The sequence below is a fragment of the Schistocerca gregaria genome, chromosome 1 (genome assembly GCF_023897955.1).
Source record: "Schistocerca gregaria isolate iqSchGreg1 chromosome 1, iqSchGreg1.2, whole genome shotgun sequence".
Taxonomy (NCBI): domain Eukaryota; kingdom Metazoa; phylum Arthropoda; class Insecta; order Orthoptera; family Acrididae; genus Schistocerca; species Schistocerca gregaria.
In genome coordinates, this window is record NC_064920.1 from 763173454 (window position 1) to 763195163 (window position 21710).

General features: G+C 40.2%; 1 protein-coding gene across 2 annotated transcripts in view; it reads right to left on the reverse strand.

Moving 5' to 3' along the window:
* The window catches only part of LOC126268025 (colorectal mutant cancer protein), a 585914-nt gene that overhangs the window by 36780 nt on the left and 527424 nt on the right, over positions 1-21710 (reverse strand). For both annotated transcript variants that reach the window (XM_049973446.1, XM_049973454.1), the window contains exons 7-9: positions 19295-19648; positions 5725-5910; positions 2512-2759 (exon numbers count right to left, since the gene is read on the reverse strand). In XM_049973446.1, coding sequence (XP_049829403.1) covers positions 2512-2759; positions 5725-5910; positions 19295-19648 — 788 coding nt within the window. The remainder of the gene's footprint in view (positions 1-2511; positions 2760-5724; positions 5911-19294; positions 19649-21710) is intronic.

Here is a 21710-nt window from a genome sequence, read left to right on the forward strand (position 1 = left end):
GAGGCTTTGGAGATCTTTTCTATTAAGAAATTCCATGTGATTGCATTGAGTAACCAATTGCCTGTGTGTCCCAGACACTGACTTCACTCAAAGAAACTGTCCATGTACCAAGAAAGAGGCTTTGGAGATCTTCTTTCCTATTAAGAAATTCCATGTGTACCTCTTTGGGACCAAGTTTACACTCATTACTGACCATAATGTGGTGATTGCTCTTTTTGGGCTACATGCACAGCTTCCAGGAGGGACAGCTGAAAGGCTCCAATATTGGGCTCTTTACCTTAGTTCTTATAGTGACAATATTAACTACAAGCCTACTGTGCAACATGCAAACATGGATGCACTCTGATCTCCCCTCAGGACTAGACCCAGCCTTTGAGTAACATGAGATTTCTTGTTTCCACATTGACATAGAATGACAACAGACCACGAAATGGTTTCCCTTTACTGCTACTCGCATCACAGCAGACACGTGCCGCAATCCTACCTGACAGCATGTCAAACACTATGTGCTACATGGATGGCCTATTTATTTTTCAGAATCTGTTGGTCCAGAACTCTGGGCTTGGGCCCATCTCTCTCATAATTTACTTGTTGTCTCTGATGTTCTCCTTCTGAATGCAAATGTGGATGTCTACTGTTTTGTCATCCTGACTACCTTACGCCTTCATGTCTTGGACTCCTCCATTATGGGCATTGGGGTATGTCATGGATGAAAGCCATTACCAGGCAACATGCTTACTGAAAGAAGACTTGGAGGCTATGGAGTAAAGATGTTCTGCATGTGCCCAACATCAGGCTGCTCCGCCTCAGTCTTTCTCCCCTCCTCATCCCTTACCCACCTCTGTCATCCTGGGACAGCATTCATCTGGACTTTGTTGGTCCCTTTCTGGGCTCTATGTAACTCACTGTTGTGGATGCTTATTCCAACTAACCGTATGTGATTAGCATGGCGTTCACCAATACAGCAGTCACACTCAATACACTTATTCAGATTCTAACCATCAAAGAGCTTCCCCGCACCCTCATGTCAGACAGTGGGCTCCAATTAATGGCAACAGCCTTTGAACAGTTCTGCACCACTAATTGCATCTCCTGGCAGCTCGGAATCCCAGACCTGACCCACTGGATGACACCTGTCAGATTCAGTAGTCTTGGCACATTTGTATGGAGCAAACCCTTCATGGATGCAGGCAATGGGGATGGCCACCCATCGGCAGTACCTTATGATGGTTGACACTCCACGGAGTTTGGAGTGTTGGCACACCAACCAGCTCTGTTCCCTCATACTGACTGCACCACCAACAATAGGTCACTTGGAGTTGGTGCATCCACCCTTACAAATCCGTCAACCAAAAGGGTACATTTTGTGCTGCGGAGCATTGTTGGTGGTTCCCGAGTGTTGAGGTAGGGCCCTTCAGCATCCCTTGGCTCAACAACCATCTTCCACACTGCTGTTTCCCAGTGCGCCACTGGTTCATCTTCCAAACCATTGTCCAGGATGCTTCAGGCCCTAGTGCCCCTTTCAGAGGGGGGTGATGGGGGGGGGGGGGGAGATCTCATATACTGGCCTGATGAGCTTGAAAGCCTGCCAGAACACATGGACCTGAACAGCCACTAGGTGGACTTCCTAAATTTTTCAAGTGCTGCTATCACTGCCTCAGTACTATGCATAGGCCAGGCTATCGACACCCATGGCTGCACTATACAGTTAGTGGTGCAATGCTCAGTCCTCAATCATCTTCTGACTGTGCTCTCACATTGCTTGTAGTTTTCATTGTTGTTTGGTATCCCGTACTGCTGCGACTAGGTTCTTGATTTGGTTCCGTCTCTGGATTTTTCACTCTGCCATGTTGTCTTTGTTCTCTGTGCAGCACTGTTGATTTTTTTTTTGTGTGTTTTTCAGTGATTCACTGTCGATTTCCTCAGTTGGTCAGCCAGTGTCTCCTAGTTGTGTCTGATTCTGGTTACTATACAAGTTTTGCACATTCATGTATTTCGAAGTCGTGGGTGAAGGAGAAAATTTTACTGGTGGCAGTCCAAGGGCATTAGCCTATTTTACTGTATATTATATAATATACGTGTATCCTTACAGCACTTGGGCAATAGAGGTTTGAAGCAAGCTACTTTTGCTGAGGGTGTGCTCAACCAATGAGCTTGTATCGTGTCTGTCAAGACTGCTCCAGTAACGTTTATTTTGGTCATTCACAAGTTTCTTTTCAAAGAATATTTAAGTTTTAATAATCACTTTCTGGAATATGGGAAGTTGCAAGCGGATGTGAACTGCACCATCAGTGAGAACATGACAGTAACAGGTTGATTATTTGTTGAGAAACTGTAATGTTTCATTTCCCTTTCATCCTTATCTCTGTTGACTCAGCGAAAATAGTATGAAATAATATTCAATTAATCTACTTATTTTCATTTTAAAATGAAAAATATTCATTTTTTGTGTGTTACCAATTTCAGCTCTATAATAAGGCAGCATTTCTATTTCAAAATAAATATACTAACCTGAGTGCTGTGGCATTTGACTCATATTTTCCAAGCAGCAAGCTAAGGCGGTCACACTGTGACTTGCTGTCTTCCAGAGTGAGGGCTAGGACAGTATTTTGAGCTCTAAGATGTTCTACACGACTATTTAGTCTCTCCGTTTCCACTTCAAATTGCCGCCTTACAGCTGCTTCACCATGGGTCAATTCTTGCAGATCTGCATCTTGTAATTCACTAACTAATGTTTCTGCCACCTTGGTGCTGCATACCTGTTTACAGAAGATAAAGCTATACATGTAAAATTTTTATAGCAGAGCTTTTCTGCTATATTGAAGCACTCTGAGGAGAATAAGATATACATTAATTAAATATGCTAAAAGACCATTAAGAAGCCATAACTTAAGAACTAATTATGAACTTTGTTAGATGAAATGTGAAATGCTTTTTCTTATTTCCTTAGGTGGTTCCAGCCGAACAGCGTACCTCCTTTTTCTCTCACTAACTACGACAGTTGTGCACATTTGTGATGACGTATTGTTTTCTGGCCTGAGCAAATATGTCTTCCATATTAGTAAATTTCTGTTTGAGCAACTTTGAGCTGTTTCAGGAGAAAGCATCAGGCTTTTGTTGTGCGTTTAGCAGAGTACATATTTCCTAAGCTGAAGTATAGATGGCATTATCAAAGGTTTCCAGTATACAGCAAATGATTTTAAAGAAGTTTATTGTTTGTCTACATTATCAAAGGGTTCCTGATAACTTAAGAAAAATTTCTTCTACAGACCGATGATGTCAATAATTATGTGTTGAGGTATGCTGCCTGTGATAGCACGAAGTGGAGAAGTGTAATTAGTGTAAGAGAGTCCAGTGCCAACAGGAAAGTTTGTCACAGTAGTAAAAGATAATTACACTGGAAATGGAGCATGGATTGACAGTAGATTGTAGATGCAAAGTAGATGGTAGATGCAATCTCTCTCTCTAACTGAAGGATAATTTTGTGAATCATAGAGCAAATCAACAAGCAATCTTTATTGGAGTGCAATTAATGATCCATAAAGTTACTGTAGCCATTAAAACGAATTTAATAAAGTTAGGGTTTTGTGTGCTTGTACATACAGAAAAATTCTCATATGAAAATGCCATCAGCTCCCACCAGATGTTGCAAATGACATGCACCTACATGTAAACACATTGACAGTGTACAGTACTTAAATTCATAAAGAAACAAAAAACATACCACCTGAAACAAAGACCAACCATTTACAGTCAATCTTCTAAGGCGTGTTCCATGATCATTTGCTTTCCAATAAGAATACAAGTGTATAAATTTTGTGACTGCTTTCACATTCTTTCTCCAAACAGAAACAGTTTTAACAAATAGTGTGAGTAGAAATCATGTTCATGAAAACTGACTGTGTTCTGAACATAGGCTTTATACCACTTGTCTATTACCTCTGTTACCAGGAGTATTTCTCCTCAACTGTATCTCCAACAGAGCTAAACCACTAAATCTCTTATTTCTCAGAAACCATTTGGTTGTGGACATAATATATATCAACAAAATTCACTTATTTCTGAGTGTTCTAACGACTTCACCTTGTAGGAAACTGATCATTAGTCATGGCTTCGACCTTAACTTTTTGGAAACACAAGTCCAGTGATCTGAATCCTTTAACAAAATTCGATTCTGACTGACAGACAACTTGTACGCCATTCATCAAAGTTTACGGATTGCAGCATCGCTCTCTCCTCATGGGATCACTGTGCGATAGTGTCATGTACTTGGAGAAACTATCAGCATTGTCTGTCATCTGTCATAATTGAAATAAGTGGTATTTTTCTAAAGTACTAAATTCTGACTAGTGAACTTCTCATCCTGAGGCACAGTCCCAAACAATAACATGGTTATTTTTCCTTGTGAGGTGTTTAGCAGAAAATTAAAAAAAAAAAAAAGAGTAGTACTTGGATAATGCCCAAGTTGTCTGGGATGCTTTATGAAATGGAAATAAGTGAAATAAAGAAAAAGAACAATATGTCTGTAATGAGTACCAAAGCCGAATCCTACTTTATCTCGTACGATCAGTGACCAAGAAATATTCTTGATTATCTTTGATTTTCCATATTGTCAATTGCACTTGTTATACCATGGGAAAAGCATCCTATAATTATAAAGAAACGAAACAAATCATACCAAAACCTTTACATCTTTACTTCTGAAACCACTGTTAAGAGTGTCCTAGAAAGTAATCGTTACAGTAGCACCATTACTGGATTCCATTTGTGAAGAGTCAGAGACTGATTATAGATGTTCATTCTGTTTGATCATATTTTATGTGCATTATCACTACACAAATGTAATGCAGATCTTCCAATTATTTTCAGATATTACTTAGTAGACTGCCTCAGATTTTCACAGAAAGTAAATAATGATTTCTGCATCACAAACAGGTAACTATTTGCAACAGAAAATCTATATTGTAACTGAATAACTTGTCAGGGTTGGGGTTCATAGTCATTCTGTGAATGGCACCTCAGTCACCTTGAACTGTAAAAGTTATTTGATCATACTATTCTAAGTTTGGCCATGTGCCAACTATCGGCAACTATCAAGTAGTATAAATGTGCTTTTTCATATTTTAAAAACACTTTTCACATGTTTCTCCTTTATAAGGAGGAATTTTAAATGTCTTGTTATGAATTGCACTGTGTTTTTTGTTTCCCAACTTCCCAATATTGGTGCTATTTAAGAGTCAGTGAAGGTAAGCACTATTGGATGACATTTATCTTGGCCTTAAGGTCAGCTCTTCTCTTGGTCAGGACAAGTTCTGCAACACAAGGAACTATTTTCATGTATGTGACTGCCGGTGTACACAGCTGATGAAAAGCTCTCAAGTTTCCAGCCAGGTGGCAGTATTATACAACTGCAGTGTTTCAACAAGTGACATACTCATCATCTTCTAGCGAACTATCGTTTTGTCTGTCACAACTTAAATCCTTATTGGATTAAGATGGTAAATCTAAAGCAATACACATGGATGAAGTTAGATATGAATTTAAGCCAAAAGAAACAAAAGAGAAACAAAGTGGACTCTATACCAAATGGTTAAAAATGCCCCTATTCTTCTGCATAAATAATATGTTTTCAGTGAAAGTACACATTTAACACAGCATTATGCAGTGTAAATGACAAAGCACTGCTAAAGTTAGTATAAAATGTGTAGTCACAAAGTAACATACCCCAAGTGAAGCCAACTGAGAACCAGTGATGTGATGGTCCATCTTGCGAAGAACCACACGCTCAGCTACCTTGCAGACAGGGGTATCATCTTGTGGGACAACTGACAGGTTATTTTTTGTACATGCTGTTGGGGAGGATGATAAACATCTGTGCTCAGGTGATCCTTTGGGTTCCATCTCACGCACCTGCAGGATTTCATGTAAATAGAAAAAAAAAAAAATGATCACTGATAAAGCTTGCAATCAATAACAAACATTCTCTCTCTCTCTCTCTCTCTCTCTCTCTCTCTCTCTCTCTTGGCCAGCTTAATATTTAAGAATGGAAAATGTCAAAGTACCTTTAAAACTACTAAAAATAATGTAATCTTCCAAGCTTAAAAAATTTCATTTGCTAATGGGATGTGGTGCTATCACGCTAAAATATCAAAATTATGGAACCTAAAATATTATTTCTTAAATTGATTTTGCAGCAGCTATTTAAAGATGAAGAGGCTTGCACAGGATACAGCACCTGGAGATTTGCATGAAACAAATCTTTGAGCTGAAGGCAACAAAAACAACTACAACATCAACAACAACAAATGGACTTCATGAGAAGAGGAGGTCATTATACACTATTTCGTCTAAAAAACATTTGATTCTGTTCTTTTAATGATTGTGTATGCTTAATGCCTATCAACATGTACTGTGCACTCTAATTCCATTTTTCTTAATTTATAACAGCTTGCATGTAACAGGCAACTACAAAGTGACAGATATTATGAAGAATACACACACACACACACACACACACACACACACACACACACACACACACACACACACCTCACACAAGACTGCAGTCTCAGGCAAACAACTGAAACCACACTACCGAAAGCTACAATTGTAGGGGCTTTTTGTTGTGCCTATCTGCGACTCAGCTTCTCCGCTATATGCTCACAAGGGAACCTCTCCATCGCACCCCCCCTCAGCTCAGATTTAGTTATAAGTTGGCACAGTAGATAGGCCTTGAAAAACTGAACACAGATCAATCAAGAAAACAGGAAGAAGTTGTGTGGAACTATGAAAAAATAAGCAAAATATACAAACTGAGTAGTCCATGCGAAGATAGGCAACATCAAGGATGATCTAAACTCAGGAGCGCTGTGGTCCCGTAGTTAGCATTAACAACTGCGGAACGAGAGGTCCTTGGTTCAAGTCTCCCATCGTGCAAAAAGTTTTTCTTTATTTTTGCAAAGTTATGATCTGTCCATTCGTTCATTGACATCTCTGTTCACTCTAATAAGTTGAGTGTCTGTATTTTGCTATTGCACCGCAGCACCGTGCGGTTAGTAGACGAAAGGACGTGCCTCTCCAATGGGAACCGAAAACATTTGATCGCAAGGTCATAGGTCAACCGATTCCTCCACAGGAAAACACGTCTGATATATTCTATATGACACTGGTGACGGCATGTGCGTCACATATCAGGAATATGTTGTCGGCCCACCTAACTTGCACACTTGGTGAATGGGTAAAGATTCTTCTACCTCGCCCGATTTAGGTTTTCTTGTGGATGTGATAATTACTCCCAAAAAAGTGATGAAAACATAAGAGTTTGTCACATAAACTGCAACAAACGAATCCAACAGTTTCACAGTCGCTCACTTTTCCCTGTGCTCTGGCAAAACATATGTTTCTAACTTTTCAAATTTTTTTGTGTGTAAACCGTCAAATCCTGCCTATGTCCAAGCAAATCTGAACATGTCCTGGAATTTTGGAGAGTGAATTTGATTATGTGTGAGTGCCTGAACTTTGATAATTGTCTGAAAATAAAAAAATAAACTTTTCGCTCGAAGGAAGACTTGAACCAAGGACCTATCGTTCCACAGCTGCTCACGCTAACCACAGGACCATGACGCTCCTGCATTCAGTCAATCCTTGATGTTGCCTATCTTGCATATGGACTACTCAGTTTGTATATTTTTCTTATTTTTTCATAGTTCCACACAACTTCTTCCTGTTTTCTCAATTGATCTTGTGTTCAGTTTTTCAAGGCCTATCTACTGTGGCAACTTATAACTAAATCTGAGGGGGGTGCGATGGGGACGTTCCCTTGTCAGTAGTAACTTTCTTTCTCATAATATAGTTACATTTCTTTGAGTAAATTTTACACTGGCAGAAATATTTAAAGAATGTATTATACACAAAAATAAGCTGCTGATTCATTTTACTTGTTTTCCTACCAGCTTCATTTCCAAAGAAAGCATGTCAGTTCTATAAATTAAAAGAGAATCAGCAAACTTGTCTAACATCCTCTTTTTACTGTTCTGTAAGATACTGCACCAGCCCCTATGTGTATTCTGTTCTTAGGCATGCAATGAGTTAATTGACATTCATAAGCAGCTGGAAATTGCCCTGACTACTGTCAAGCAATTGGAAGCATCTGTGAAAGATGTTGGGAGGGCTGCCAAAGAGTCATGTACCAGTGATACCAAAGGTACCTCAAGTGCTATCCTCTACTGTGGATACTGTCTTTCCTGCAGGAAATACAGGATCTATCACTACTCGCTAATTTGACTGTGTGTGGCATGTCAACGGCAGGTACATGCCTCCTGTGTGTGGGAGACATGAACCACGGAAAACTCAAGGTGTTCCACCCATCTCACTAACCAGCAAGAATCAGAGGCTGTCTTCCAATGAAACCAAAACTGAGCAGTGAGACTCACTTCACCTTTGTGAAATGTGCTGTGTCCTTTGTCAAGAGGAGGCAAAATGCAAAAGGGTCAGGGGTTTATAATCATCAATAATTCAAACAAATGGTTCAAATGGCTCTCAGCACTATGGGACTTAACAGCTATGGTCATCAGTCCCCTAGAACTTAGAACTACTTAAACCTAACTAACCTAAGGACATCACACAACACCCAGTCATCATGAGTAATTCAAACAGATGGTGGATAATAGTACCCCTTATGAGGGCCTCATTCAAAATGTTGAAGAGGCAATTCCAGCAGCCATTAAGGGAACAGGGTGTAACCAATTGCAGTATGTGATGTGTACTAGGACAAACAATGTTATCTGAGCTCCAAGATCACATTTGGATCACTCCAGTGACTGTCAGAGAACGTTGATAATACTGGTGTCCCTCAAGGAGTTTTAATGAAGCTCATAATATGTAGCTTTTCTCCAAGAACAGATTGTTGGTCCTCATTCAGAGTCAAGTGAAAGGCTTGATTCAGAGAATGTGAAGAGTATGTGACAAACTAGGCTGTGGCTTCCTAGACTTGTGCCACAGAGTTGTGAACTGGGAGGATCCTCTAAATGGGTCAGGTGTGCACTACACATCAGAGGTGGCTACCCAGGTAGCTGACTGTGTATGGTGTGCACACGAGGATTTTCTAACTTAGTCAAGTCTCCATCCAGTCCAAATAATGATAGAAGTGGGAGACCTGGAAGTATCAGTATAAGACCCAAAGAAATGCCACCCCCTTCCCTCTCCCACATGTGTGAGTGCTGAAATCCCGATGGTTAACTGCTGAAACATTTGCAACAAAGTATCAGAGTTTAAAGTATTCCTAAAAAACAGTGAAGCTAACAGCAATGAGATTGTTGGGAAAAACTTTAGCATATATTAAAAGAGTAGAAGAAAGGGAAATTGACATCACGTATTTGTTGCAGCAGACAAAAACTCAGATCCAGTCTGACAGAAACTGAAGCTGCATGCAAAACGCAAGACTCTGTATCAGAGTGGGCATAAAACTGTAACTGAATCCTTCTTCTGACCATCAGACTCAGCTTATGATGTATCCCGAAACTTTAGAGAAAAACTCAGTTTACTTGTCCATCACCTGGCAAACAACAGGGATAGCAACAGTTTGTTTGAGGTGGATGTGGCAAGATATTACTAAATGCCTTCTCTGAACACAACCTAGAACAGATGATAAATATTTTAGATCCAATTGCAACTAACAGACAAGACCTCTTACAGGATGTTCACATTGAATTGGTATCAACAGTTGTATGGCATTTGTAGCAACAATGACTAAAAAATTTCAAAGGGCAATCAAAATGCATAGAAAGATTTATATAGTCAGTAACTACATACACATACAATAGTGTCATATCTCAATGAGAAATCTGAAACTTTTATCTCAGGAGAGGAGCTTGTAGAGGAACTTCAAGTCAAGTTTAAAATAACAGTTGACCATGCACTGAATACATATGCAACCAGTAGAACAATACATAATAAGAACTCTACATGGTATATGCTCACTGTAAAGAAAGTTCTAAGGAAACAGAGATCACTGCATAACAGATGTAAGAAAAAACCATTGGGTTAAAGTCAGAGAGATGCTGAATGAAATGTGTTTGACAGTCAAGACAGCAATGCATGAAGCCTTCAGTGATTACGTAGCAAATATTACTGTATGATCTTTTCACAAACTTAAAAAATTTCTAGTCAGTGTAAAGGCAGTTAGTGGTACCAAAGTTAGTGTCCATTCACTGACAGATGAAACAGGGACTGAAATTGAGGTTAGCAGAGCAAAAGGAGAAATGCTTAATCCCATTTTCAAATGTTCATTGTTCCTTTACAAAGGATAACCCAGGACAAATGGTTCAATTTAATCATTGTACCACTGAAAAGATGAATGAAACAGGTAAGTGGTATTGAGAAACAGTTGAAAACTACAGGGCCCAATGGAATCCCTGTTTCGTTTTTTTTTTTTTTTTTTAAAAGGATCCAGTCATTGGAAGAAGCCTTAAGTCATATCCATCTACAAGTAGGGTAGCAGATTATCCCTGCCATTGATTTGCTGTAGAATCTTGGAACACAAACTGAGCTCAAGCTTAATGAGGTACTTCAAACAGAATAGCCTCTACCATGCCAATCAACATGGATTCTGAAAAGATTGCTCACGTGAAACCCAAATTGCACTTTTCACACATGACATAGTGAAAGCATCAGATCACAGCAGTCAGGTAGATAAAGTATTTTTTGTTTGCAAACACCTTCTATTTTTCATGTTCATAACATAACTTGAAAAAAAGTTATGAACATCAAATAAATAAACACCACCTTTATATTGATTTTAAACAAGCCTATGATAGCATCTCAAGAGTGGCACTGCAGAATCTAATGGAAGAGGCTGGAATATCTTATAAGCTCATTAAACTTACTATGATGTAAGTGAAACCAACTGTAAAGTAAAAATACAGGGCAAAATCATCAGAGAAGTGGAAGGGAAGGAAGGACTGAGACAGGGTGACAATATCTCCTCACTTGCTATTCAAAAAGTCATAAGTCAGATAGAGTTAAATACAGGAGGAGCCATATTTTACTGTTCACTGCAGTACTTAGCCTAGGCAAACAATGTGGCACTTCTTGCACAAAACACAGCTGTGCTGGCCGATGCCTATCAACAACTGGAGAGAGGTAGAAGGGAACATGGCCTGGTAGTCATTGCCGAAAAGACCAAATATATGGCAATGGACAACCAACGAAACCCATCAAATCTCAGGATAGTTGACAAGGAGTTCGAGAGGGTGAGAGATTTCAAGTACCTCGGATAGACTATCACAGAGACGAATGACATCAGCATCAAGATGAAAGCTAGAATAGCAGCAAGCAACAGATGCGGCTTTGCCACACTGCCCATGCTTAGGAACTCGCTTCTATCAAGAAAATCTAAAATCCTCATTTACAAAACAATTATAAGACTGGTTATTATGTATGGTGCTGAGACATAGACCATGACTGCAAATGAGGAAAGAATCCTTAGTATTTGGGAGAGAAAGGTTCTGCATAAAATATATGGCCCCATATATGGTCAAGAAGGTTGGCGCATCCTTGAGAAAGCACAACTAAAACAACTTTTTGAACAACCTGACATTGTCACTACCATTACAATAAGTAGACTGTGGTGGGACCGACACATGGTCAAAATGGAAGAAGACAGAACCTGTAAGAAGATTTTTGATGGCAAGGCTGAAGACACATGATGGAAGGGCATCCCAGAAAGAAATGGGTGCACAGAACTAAAGAAGACACGAAAAAGCTGGGTATCAGAGGATGGAGACAGAAAGCAGAATGGCAGGATATTGTGATGCAGGCCAAGCAGGCCAAGGCCCTTCAAGGGCTGTAGAGCTGAGGAGTAAGTAAATAAGTAAATGACATCTATGATTTTTATCAAAACTACAGTCATATGGGGTACCAAGAGAAATTTGTAATGGGATTGAAGTTTTTTTAAGGGAAGACACAGCAAATTATCTTGGATGAAATGTCATCAACAGATTTAGAAGTACCTTCAGATGTGCCACTGGGATGTGTGTTGCGACCTTTGCTATTCATGTTGTATATTAATGACCTTGAAGAGAATATTAATATTAACCTCAAACTTTTGACAGATGACACAGTTATCTATAATGAAGTATTGTCTGAAAAAAGTTGCACAAATATTCAGTCAGATCTTGATAAGATTTCAAAGTGGTGCAAAGATTGGCTACTTGCTTTAAATGCTCAGAAATGTAAAATTGCGCACATCAAAAAGAGGTTGTATGCTGTGACTACAAAATCAATGAGTCACACATGGAATTGATCAACTCATACAAATACCAGGGTATAAGACAAATCTGAAGGGACCAAAAAATCAGGAGTTTGTGTTAAAAAAATTTGTGTTAAGTGCAAAACACAGATTTTAATAAGTATGCATGCACAGCAGTACAGGAATGTGTAATACACTACACTATCAATCACATTATTGTAGACTTATAACACTATAAAGTGATTGTAAAATTACAAGTACTCACAAATTATGTACGTTACTTTCTTGGAAAAAATTCGATCATGGTTCGCTGATGTTTGTGGGAACAATAATATTTTGTAATTTCACAACCAATTGTAATGATAGCATCCATAAACTCAGCAGTGACGCTGGATGTTGAAGTGAACCATTCTAAACAGTCCAAGGCTGTAAACATCTCCTGATGAGTAGGTGGAATGGTACCTGTATTCTCGTCCTCTTCACTTTCTTCTGATGGCCCTTCTTGCACCTCGTTCACAGCTTTTGGCACATCCGATTCCAGAAGCACATATGGCAACATCGTCATCTACACTAATGAATTCTTCGAAACTAGTCCCGGGGTTTGCAATGTCCTGCAGAACTGTCCATTCATCAGGTGAAGTGGCATCTTCTAACTTGTGGACATCTTCAGTGTTACTACAGGGTGTTTCAAAAATGACCGGTATATTTGAAACGGCAATAAAAACTAAACGAGCAGCGATAGAAATACATCGTTTGTTGCAATATGCTTGGGACAACAGTACATTTTCAGGCGGACAAACTTTCGAAATTACAGTAGTTACAATTTTCAACAACAGATGGCGCTGCAAGTGATGTGAAAGATATAGAAGACAATGCAGTCTGTGGGTGCGCTATTCTGTACGTCGTCTTCCTGCTGTAAAATTGTGCTGTTCACAACGTGCAAGTGTGCTGTAGACAACATGGTTTATTCCTTAGAACAGAGGATTTTTCTGGTGTTGGAATTCCACCGCCTAGAACACAGTGTTGTTGCAACAAGACGAAGTTTTCAACGGAGGTTTAATGTAACCAAAGGACCGAAAAGCGATACAATAAAGGATCTGTTTGAAAAATTTTAACGGACTGGGAACGTGACGGATGAACGTGCTTGAGAGGTAGGGCGACCACGTACGGCAACCACAGAGGGCAACGTGCAGCTAGTGCAGCAGGTGATGCAACAGCGGCCTTGGGTTTCCGTTCACTGTGTTGCAGCTGCGGTCCAAATGACGCCAACATCCACGTATCGTCTCATGCGCCAGAGTTTACACCTCTATCCATACAAAATTCAAACGCGGCAACCCCTCAGCGCCGCTACCGTTGCTGCAGGAGAGACATTCGCTAATGATATAGTGCACAGGATTGATGACGGCGATATGCATGTGGGCAGCATTTGGTTTACTGACGAAGCTTATTTTTACCTGGATGGCTTCATCAATAAACAGAACAGGCGCATATGGGGAACCGAAAAGTCCCATGTTGCAGTCCCATCGTCCCTGTATCCTCAAAACGTACTGGTCTGGGCCGCCATTTCTTCCAAAGGAATCATTGGCCCATTTTTCAGATCCGAAACGATTACTGCATCACGCTATCTGGACATTCTTCGTGAATTTGTGGCGGTACAAACTGCCTTAGATGACACTGCGAACACCTCGTGGTTTATGCAAGATGGTGCCCGGCCACATCGCACGGCCGACGTCTTTAATTTCCTGAATGAATATTTCGATGATCGTGTGATTGCTTTGGGCTATCCGAAACATACAGGAGGCGGCGTGGATTGGCCTCCCTATTCGCCAGACATGAATCCCTGTGACTTCTTTCTGTGGGGACACTTGAAAGATCAGGTGTACCGCCAGAATCCAGAAACAATTGAACAGCTGAAGCAGTACATCTCATCTGCATGTGAAGCCATTCCGCCAGACATGTTGTCAAAGGTTTCGGGTAATTTCATTCAGAGACTACGCCATAATATTGCTACGCATGGCGGATATGTGGAAAATATCGTACTATAGAGTTTCCCAGACCGCTGCATCATCTGTTGTTGACAATTGTAACTACTGTAATTTAGAAAGTTTGTCTGCCTGAAAATGTACTGTTGTCCCAAGCATATTGCAACAAACGGTGTATTTCTATCGCTGCTCGTTTAGTTTGTATTGCCGTTTCAAATATACTGGTCATTTTTGAAACACCCTGTATGTCTCCAAGCTCTGTTAAAGCACTTCCCTATATGATGTGGCGATAGTTCCAGGCTGCTGCGATGGCCTTTATTGTGTCAAGCAGATTCCAATTTGGGGTTGCACTATTGTTTTCAGCAGCACGAATTGCAACTTGTGCAAGTCGCTTATGATAAGCTCTCTTTATGAGAGAGATTATGCCTCGGTCCAAAGGGTGAAGGCGGTTTGTGGCATTGAGAGGAAAAAACTGAACCTTTATGTTGGATACCTTCAGATCATGAACGTTATGGGCAGTACATCCGTCCAATGTAAAAAGAACATGTCTATTTTGAGCAAACATTTTACTGTTGAAATGAAGAAGCCACTTACAAAATGATGTGCCATCGATCCAAGCTTTCTTGTTCTGAGAATAGATGCAAGGTAAAGTGTCCATATTTATGTTTTTAAAACAACGTGGTTTCTCGGATTTACCGATAACCCAGGGACGAAACTTCTCACTGCCATCAGCATTACAGCACAGTACAACAGTCACACATTGTTTGCTTCGTGCTCCACCGTGACACTTATCACCTTTTATCCCCAGGGTGTGATTTGGAAAAAGATTCTAGAAAAATCCAGTTTCATCCATGTTAAACACATCACATGAGGCATACTTTTCCCTCACTCAGTCATGCAACCAGCTGTTCGCACTTTCTTCATCAACTTTATTTGCTTCACTTGGTACAGATGAAACTGAATGTCTCTTTTGGAACCAATACAACCAACCAGCAGAACAACGGAAGTCTTCAATGCCCATATCTTTAGCAATATTATTTGCTTTTGACTGAATAACAGCGCCAGTTAAAGGTATGTTAGATGCACACATATGATTGAACCACTCTAGCAGTAATGTCTCAATGTCTTCATACTTGGCAGTACGAAGTCGTTTAGATTTGTTTCCAGAAACTGATGCCGCATCATTAATAATTTTTTCTCAATTCTTAATAATCGTAGATAAAGTAGATTCAGGTATTCCAAACTGCTCTGCAATTGCTGTTTTCTTGGTACCTCGGTCCACTTCATCTAGATCTTAAGCTTTAACTGTACATTTAGAGCTGTCTGTTTCCTCTTTGCCATTTTCGCATGCTACGGTACCGGTTGTAACTGTAGTTTTTATTCAGCATTCCAACTCAATATGGCTACGACTAACAGAACACCTGTCAAATCTAGCACTGAGTACGTTCCTAAATGCTGCTGCACACATTATTGAATGTCTTACAATGTACAGCATACGCTGATTGTTGAGGTGATAATCGCGGCTACTGACCTACAATACGTTAAAATTGGGCCAACAATAAGCATAATTAGCTTTGTAGCTGCATTTTCTACATTCATTTTGGAAAAAAAATTACGCTTTAGAATACTCTAAGGTCGGAAGTTTGTGTTACAGTGAAATTTAATTACACTAGGAACTGAAACAGAGTTCGTAATTTGCCTTAACCGAAATTGTTAACTGATAATACATACCATAAGAACCAATATATTCCTGGTGGGACCAATATTTTTTCGCGTTAATCTCAAGTTCATCGTATGCAAGTTCGCTCTAACGAGGTTATACTGTATATAAAATGGAATGATTACATAGGCTCAGTCATAGGTAAAGCAGGTGGTAGACTTCGATTTATTGGTAAAATATTAGGGAAATACAACCAGAAGGGGATTACCTACTTCATGTAACCCATCCAAAGAATATTATTGCTCAAGTGATTGGATTCCATGTCAAATATGACTAACAGGGGATGTGGAGATACACAGAGAAGGGCTGCACAAATGGTCACAGATTTGTTGACCAATGGGGAAGCTTCACACAGATGCTGAAGAAACTGAATTGGCAGACTCTTTAAGACAGACATATACTATCCTGCATTCATTCTGATGTATCACCCATTTTGCTCCATGTCCTGTACAGAACTGTCATCATTAGTGATATGCAACACCACACATTTTCATCCTGTACAGCAACTAAAACTTCATTTTTTCATCTGCCTCAAAATAAAATGGTTTAAGTATTTAATAATACTGGTTTTTAGTGACTCATACCTCTAAACGAAAACCTTTTTTGTGTCTGCATAGGGAGGGATGCTTTCATTTCATGGTAGAATACACTTTCATGTTATTTACATGATATGCCATAACTGGGGACCACAGCTGCAATAATAATGTAATGTGATCAAATGTGTGCCAGTTGGCCTTTTTACCTCAGGAGGAGGACTTACTACTGCCACTTGACACATATGGAAGTACATGACCTGTTCTAGCTTTCAGAATTGATGGTCCCTTTCTTAAGGAGGAGAGAGCTTAAAGTCATGTGAGTAACTGCAAAAGGATTGACTTGAAAACATGAGCTGGAATTTTACGAAAATTATGGGTCACACCAATTTACTTATGCTGCACAGTCAAATGTAAAACATGAAATAATTGCACACATTTTTATGTTAAGCTGGGACCCAAATTTGGACCCACACCTCTCACAAGAACACTATGGCAGTGAGCTATTTATGTATGCCTCAACTTACAGTTTCAGTCTGTGAGTACCTCTCTCCTGAAACTTCCAAGTCACTCTGTGAGGATCATATCAGCAAGGTTCTGGATAAAGTACCAGTCTGACAGAGGAAGCTTCATCACAGTATACAATCTGTTAAATAGCAAGAACCATTTGTGAATGGAAAAGTACACTTATTTCTGTAAATCAAAGAAAAATAATAAAAATGACAATTATGAAGAGCTCCTGTGTCAAATGTAATCCAATAGCTTAAAATGGATGTTTCAGTTTAGTATATCAAATTTAATACCAATAGAAAGTATGTTTATCTCAAGCAGCATCACATAGATTATAGGGTATATGCTGCTATTAATGATGGGAGTATATAAACTCCACAAGAAGGAAATAAAACTATCACCGGCAGTCTGCATATGGCAGTTTTTTTACAGCTGTACTGTGGTAACAACTTGGGTGTCATTTGCTTTATTTTTATTTCTGCTTTTCAAAGAGAGTGTAACTATGAGTACAACTAAAAAAAAAAATCCACAATCATGCCCAGAGAACTGTGTCATACGATGCAGTTGGTGTATCATCCTCTGCCTTATGGCGTCATTTGGATGCTGTATGGTGTAGCATGGGGTCAAGCGCACCCCTCACCCAGACTTTGCTTTCCAGACCATGGAGTCACTACTTCCCAGTCAAGCAGCTCCTCATTTGGCACCAAGAGGCTGAGTGCACTCTGTTACAGTTCCCTTACCGAGAAATAACCCCTGGCACTATTGGGAACTGAACCCAGGTCCTCTGCACGGCAGTCAGATGCAATGAGTACTCATCTTTGGAAGTGGGTGATGGTCAGGAGTTTGAGACAATAAAAGAACTTGCAAATGCCAGAAAACTGCATATCACTATAAATTCCACACCCATGTGTTGGTATATGGTGGCAGTACATGTGAGGTCAGAAGAAAGCTGATACCCAGTATTCCCATGGTCAATGATTACTGGACATAGCGAGTGAAAGGCAGTATGTGTGCTACAAAAGAGTGCCGAACTAGACAAGTGCACAGCTTTGTGGTTTTTGGGAATAAAGAATGTGTCCAAAGATGATATTCATCACAAAATATGCACTGTATAAGCTGCAAACTATATTTCATAGAAAGGTGTGTTCAACTAGATACTGAAATTCAACAAATGACGAGAATGAATCACACACAAGATGTGCCCTGGTTGCCCTGTGGAGTTTTTCCACTGATGCCACAGTGCAGTGTGTGGAGGAAATGATCCATGGACATCTTTGTGTACAACTGTCAACATGGAACATGCCTATGTTGGTTGGCATGAGACTATACACAACCTTCTTAATAAGCAGTTGAATTTTCATACAATTGTGCATGTTGGGTGCCCCATCTGTTGACTGCAGAGCACAAATGGAACAGAATAGCTTATCTATCCAGAATGTCATGTGTGGATGTCATACTGCTGGAATTGAAGCCTTATGGTGAGACTGTTCATGCAGCATCCTACTGTACCATTCTGTTGGAACTGTGTAAGGCATTACACCGCAAATGACCTGACTCCTGACAGCCTACATAATTTTTCTAGATGACAATTTACATCATAACACAGCATGACAAGTGCAGGAACTATTGCAAATATTTCATTGGTAACACGTAGAACATCCATCATACATCTCCAACTTAGCCCCCAGTAATTTTCATCTTTTGGGTCCCTTACAAACTATCAAGGTGGGCAGCACTTAGAAGAAACTGAGGCACTTGTGTGTTGGACGTGACAGCTGCCACAAGAATGTTTTGCTGCAGGCTTTCAGGCTACCGTTAGTGACTGAGTGATTGTTAAAATTAAAAGGGAGAATAAGTTGAAAAGTGAAATAAATTTCTGGTCGTTCCTCACAGACACCTATCATTACCCATTTTTGGGTTTACAAACTCATAGTCCTAAAACAATTTGCTCTTTTACATAAAATGCAGACTGGTAATAGCAAGAATAGTGGTCCCAAATTAGCATATTGCAATATTTTGTTTAGGGACATTTTTAACAGTGACAGTAAAATACAAATAATAACCAGTACAGCAGTTACTGCGTAGACTGCTGCATGGTGATAGCAGGCAGCACATACAGTTGCGGCACATGAGATGGTGTAAGTCAAGCAACAAATACGTGGCAAACATAGGCTCTAGTAAAATATTCTTTGGGGGGAGGGGGAGGGGGGCGGTAGGGGCATGGCCCCTTATTGGACCCACATCTGCCTTAAATAGACCCTGCATGCCAGAAGAGGCTGCTGTGCAGGGCACACCCACTCACCTTCTTGCGCAGGCGGTCGCGGTCAGCGCGTAGTGTGGCGATGCTGGCTCGTGCCTGTTGCAGCTCGTGACCTTGCCGTTCGAGACGCTCTCGAAGCGCAGCAGCTTCTGCACGCTGCTGCGCCAGCTCCTCAGCCAGCCCGGCCAGCTGCAGGCTGCGACATGATGTGCCCGCCTCACGGCTCAGCAGGCCTTCCCCCTCCATCTCTGTCTGCTGCTGCTGTTGCTGCTGCAGCTGCTGGACTGCTGAATGCTCAGGCTCTGCCAGAGGTGTTGTGTCTGGCTCACCAGAGGTACAGTCCTCTTCATCTGGTGGATCTGGTACGATGCACACTTCCTCGTCAGGCTCCTCTTCCTGCACAAAATTCATTAAAACCATTTGCAGAAGGACTCACAGACAACAATCTGAATTAGAAGAAACATAAGCTCACAGACCACACTGATCACTCTGTAGTGCTGTACATGAAGTAAGATTGGTACCAGGCAGTCATGATCTTACACTCCTGATGTAAATCAATGTAGTGAAGTGGTGTATGTGTGTCAGTTAGTTGTAAGGAATCAGTGCAGTAAGATGATTTGATATTGAGAAGTGACAGAATGGCAGAAATGAGCACCACACCCATGGCCTTAGCATGAATGAAGTTGACTGATTTGATGGTGTACCAGCATGAATTATTCAATAAATATACAAGGAATGGTACAGCACTTGCAGCTATTTTACACAGCATAAGAACAATGGTTGTAAAGGTATTCTAACTAACAGGGAATCTAACCCCAACAGGAATTTCTGTCAGTTAATGCAGATCCATGTCAATTAGTTTCTGAGTGAAAACTGCAAAAGGCCACTGCTCATTGGGACGCCTAGTGCTGCACATCTTCAATGAGCCAAAAAATACAGAAATTAGAGAGTAGGTGAATGGAGATGTGTAGTGTGGTCCAAGTCACAATTGTCTTTTCCAAACAATGTGAGGCATTTAGTGGACTGATGGCACAATGAGATGTTTGATCTGTAGTGTGTGCAGTTTAGGCTGGAGTTTATTCAGTTACGTTTTTCTTACCATGATTTTGTGTACAGTGACTCACATTATGGTGAACATGAAATAGGATGTTTATTTCAACATTATCATTTTTTATGATCTTTTTATCATTCTTTATGATGAGTACACAGTGAACACTCCCAGGATGACTACACAGCCATGTAGACAAGGCTGCATGCATATGTTTGTAGTTTGATGAGAATTCATGCACCTTTAGCCCCTCAACTTGCCTGCTAGACCGCCCTATCTTAATCCCAAAGAAAATGTCTGGGACTACTTGGGACAGACGGTGGAATGTAACAATCAACATCAATGCATAAAATGTCTGAGGGTAGAAACCACTATTTTTTCCAAAATAACTCTCAGTTTAATTTCTTACAACTCTTTACAGAAATTCTCTAAAATCTAAGTGACATGAACAAGAAATAAATCTGAAGTATAATGAACAAGAGATTATTAACTTTACTACTGGTCTCAGACGCCAAAAATTCACAATAAACTTCATCATAAAATACAATCTTCATGGTGAAGCAATTTATTTTTCTTCCAATGACACATTTTACTGCTGGACAAGAAGGAGCGGTGGGTTATTTGAGATTGTGGCCCAATGTAGTACTCTTTCTTTCAACCTAATCTCAGGGAAATGGAAACATAATAATCTGTTTCCAATTGGGAATATCTGGGAAAGTATTTTCAGTATCAGCTTTGCATCCAAGATAAACACTCCAAAAATATTTATGTGCAAAAGTCAGATCATGTTTGTTTGCCACTGTGCAGTGAATCTGCCTTGGAGCAAAAGTGGAAAATACACAAATGTAGCGATGTTCAGTCCAATATTCCAATGTAAGTTTCTGGATGTATGTAGACTGAGGCTATAGCTGAAATCACAACCAATGGTAGTTAAGTTTAGGTTTGTTCTGTGCATCTATGGCATGCATTCTCCTAGCCAATGAGAGTTCAGCAGTGTTCTCAGTGCTCTGACATGAGTGTCACAGGCAATGCTAGCATTAAATATGATCACAGCAAGTCATTTAGTAAAGTTTTCTTCCATTTGTTGCCAGTTGTTATTAGAGGTAAATGGCAAATTTTACATTTTTCTCTCCTCTGCTCCTCTCCTTTCCACTCCCCCCCCCCTACACCCCCCTCCCCCTCCCAGATAGTGCTCATATGTTTGTGAGGTGTTCCTGCTCTTCCTGACGAAGCAACTGCCAGTTGCGAAAGCTCGTAATTCTGTGTGTGTGTTTGTGTGTTGTGTCTGTGTATGTGCGGATGGATATGTGTGTGTGTGTGTGTGTGTGTGTGTGTGTGTGTGTGTGTGTGTGTGTGTGTGCGCGCGAGTGTACACCTGTCCTTTTTTTCCCCTTATATATATATATATAT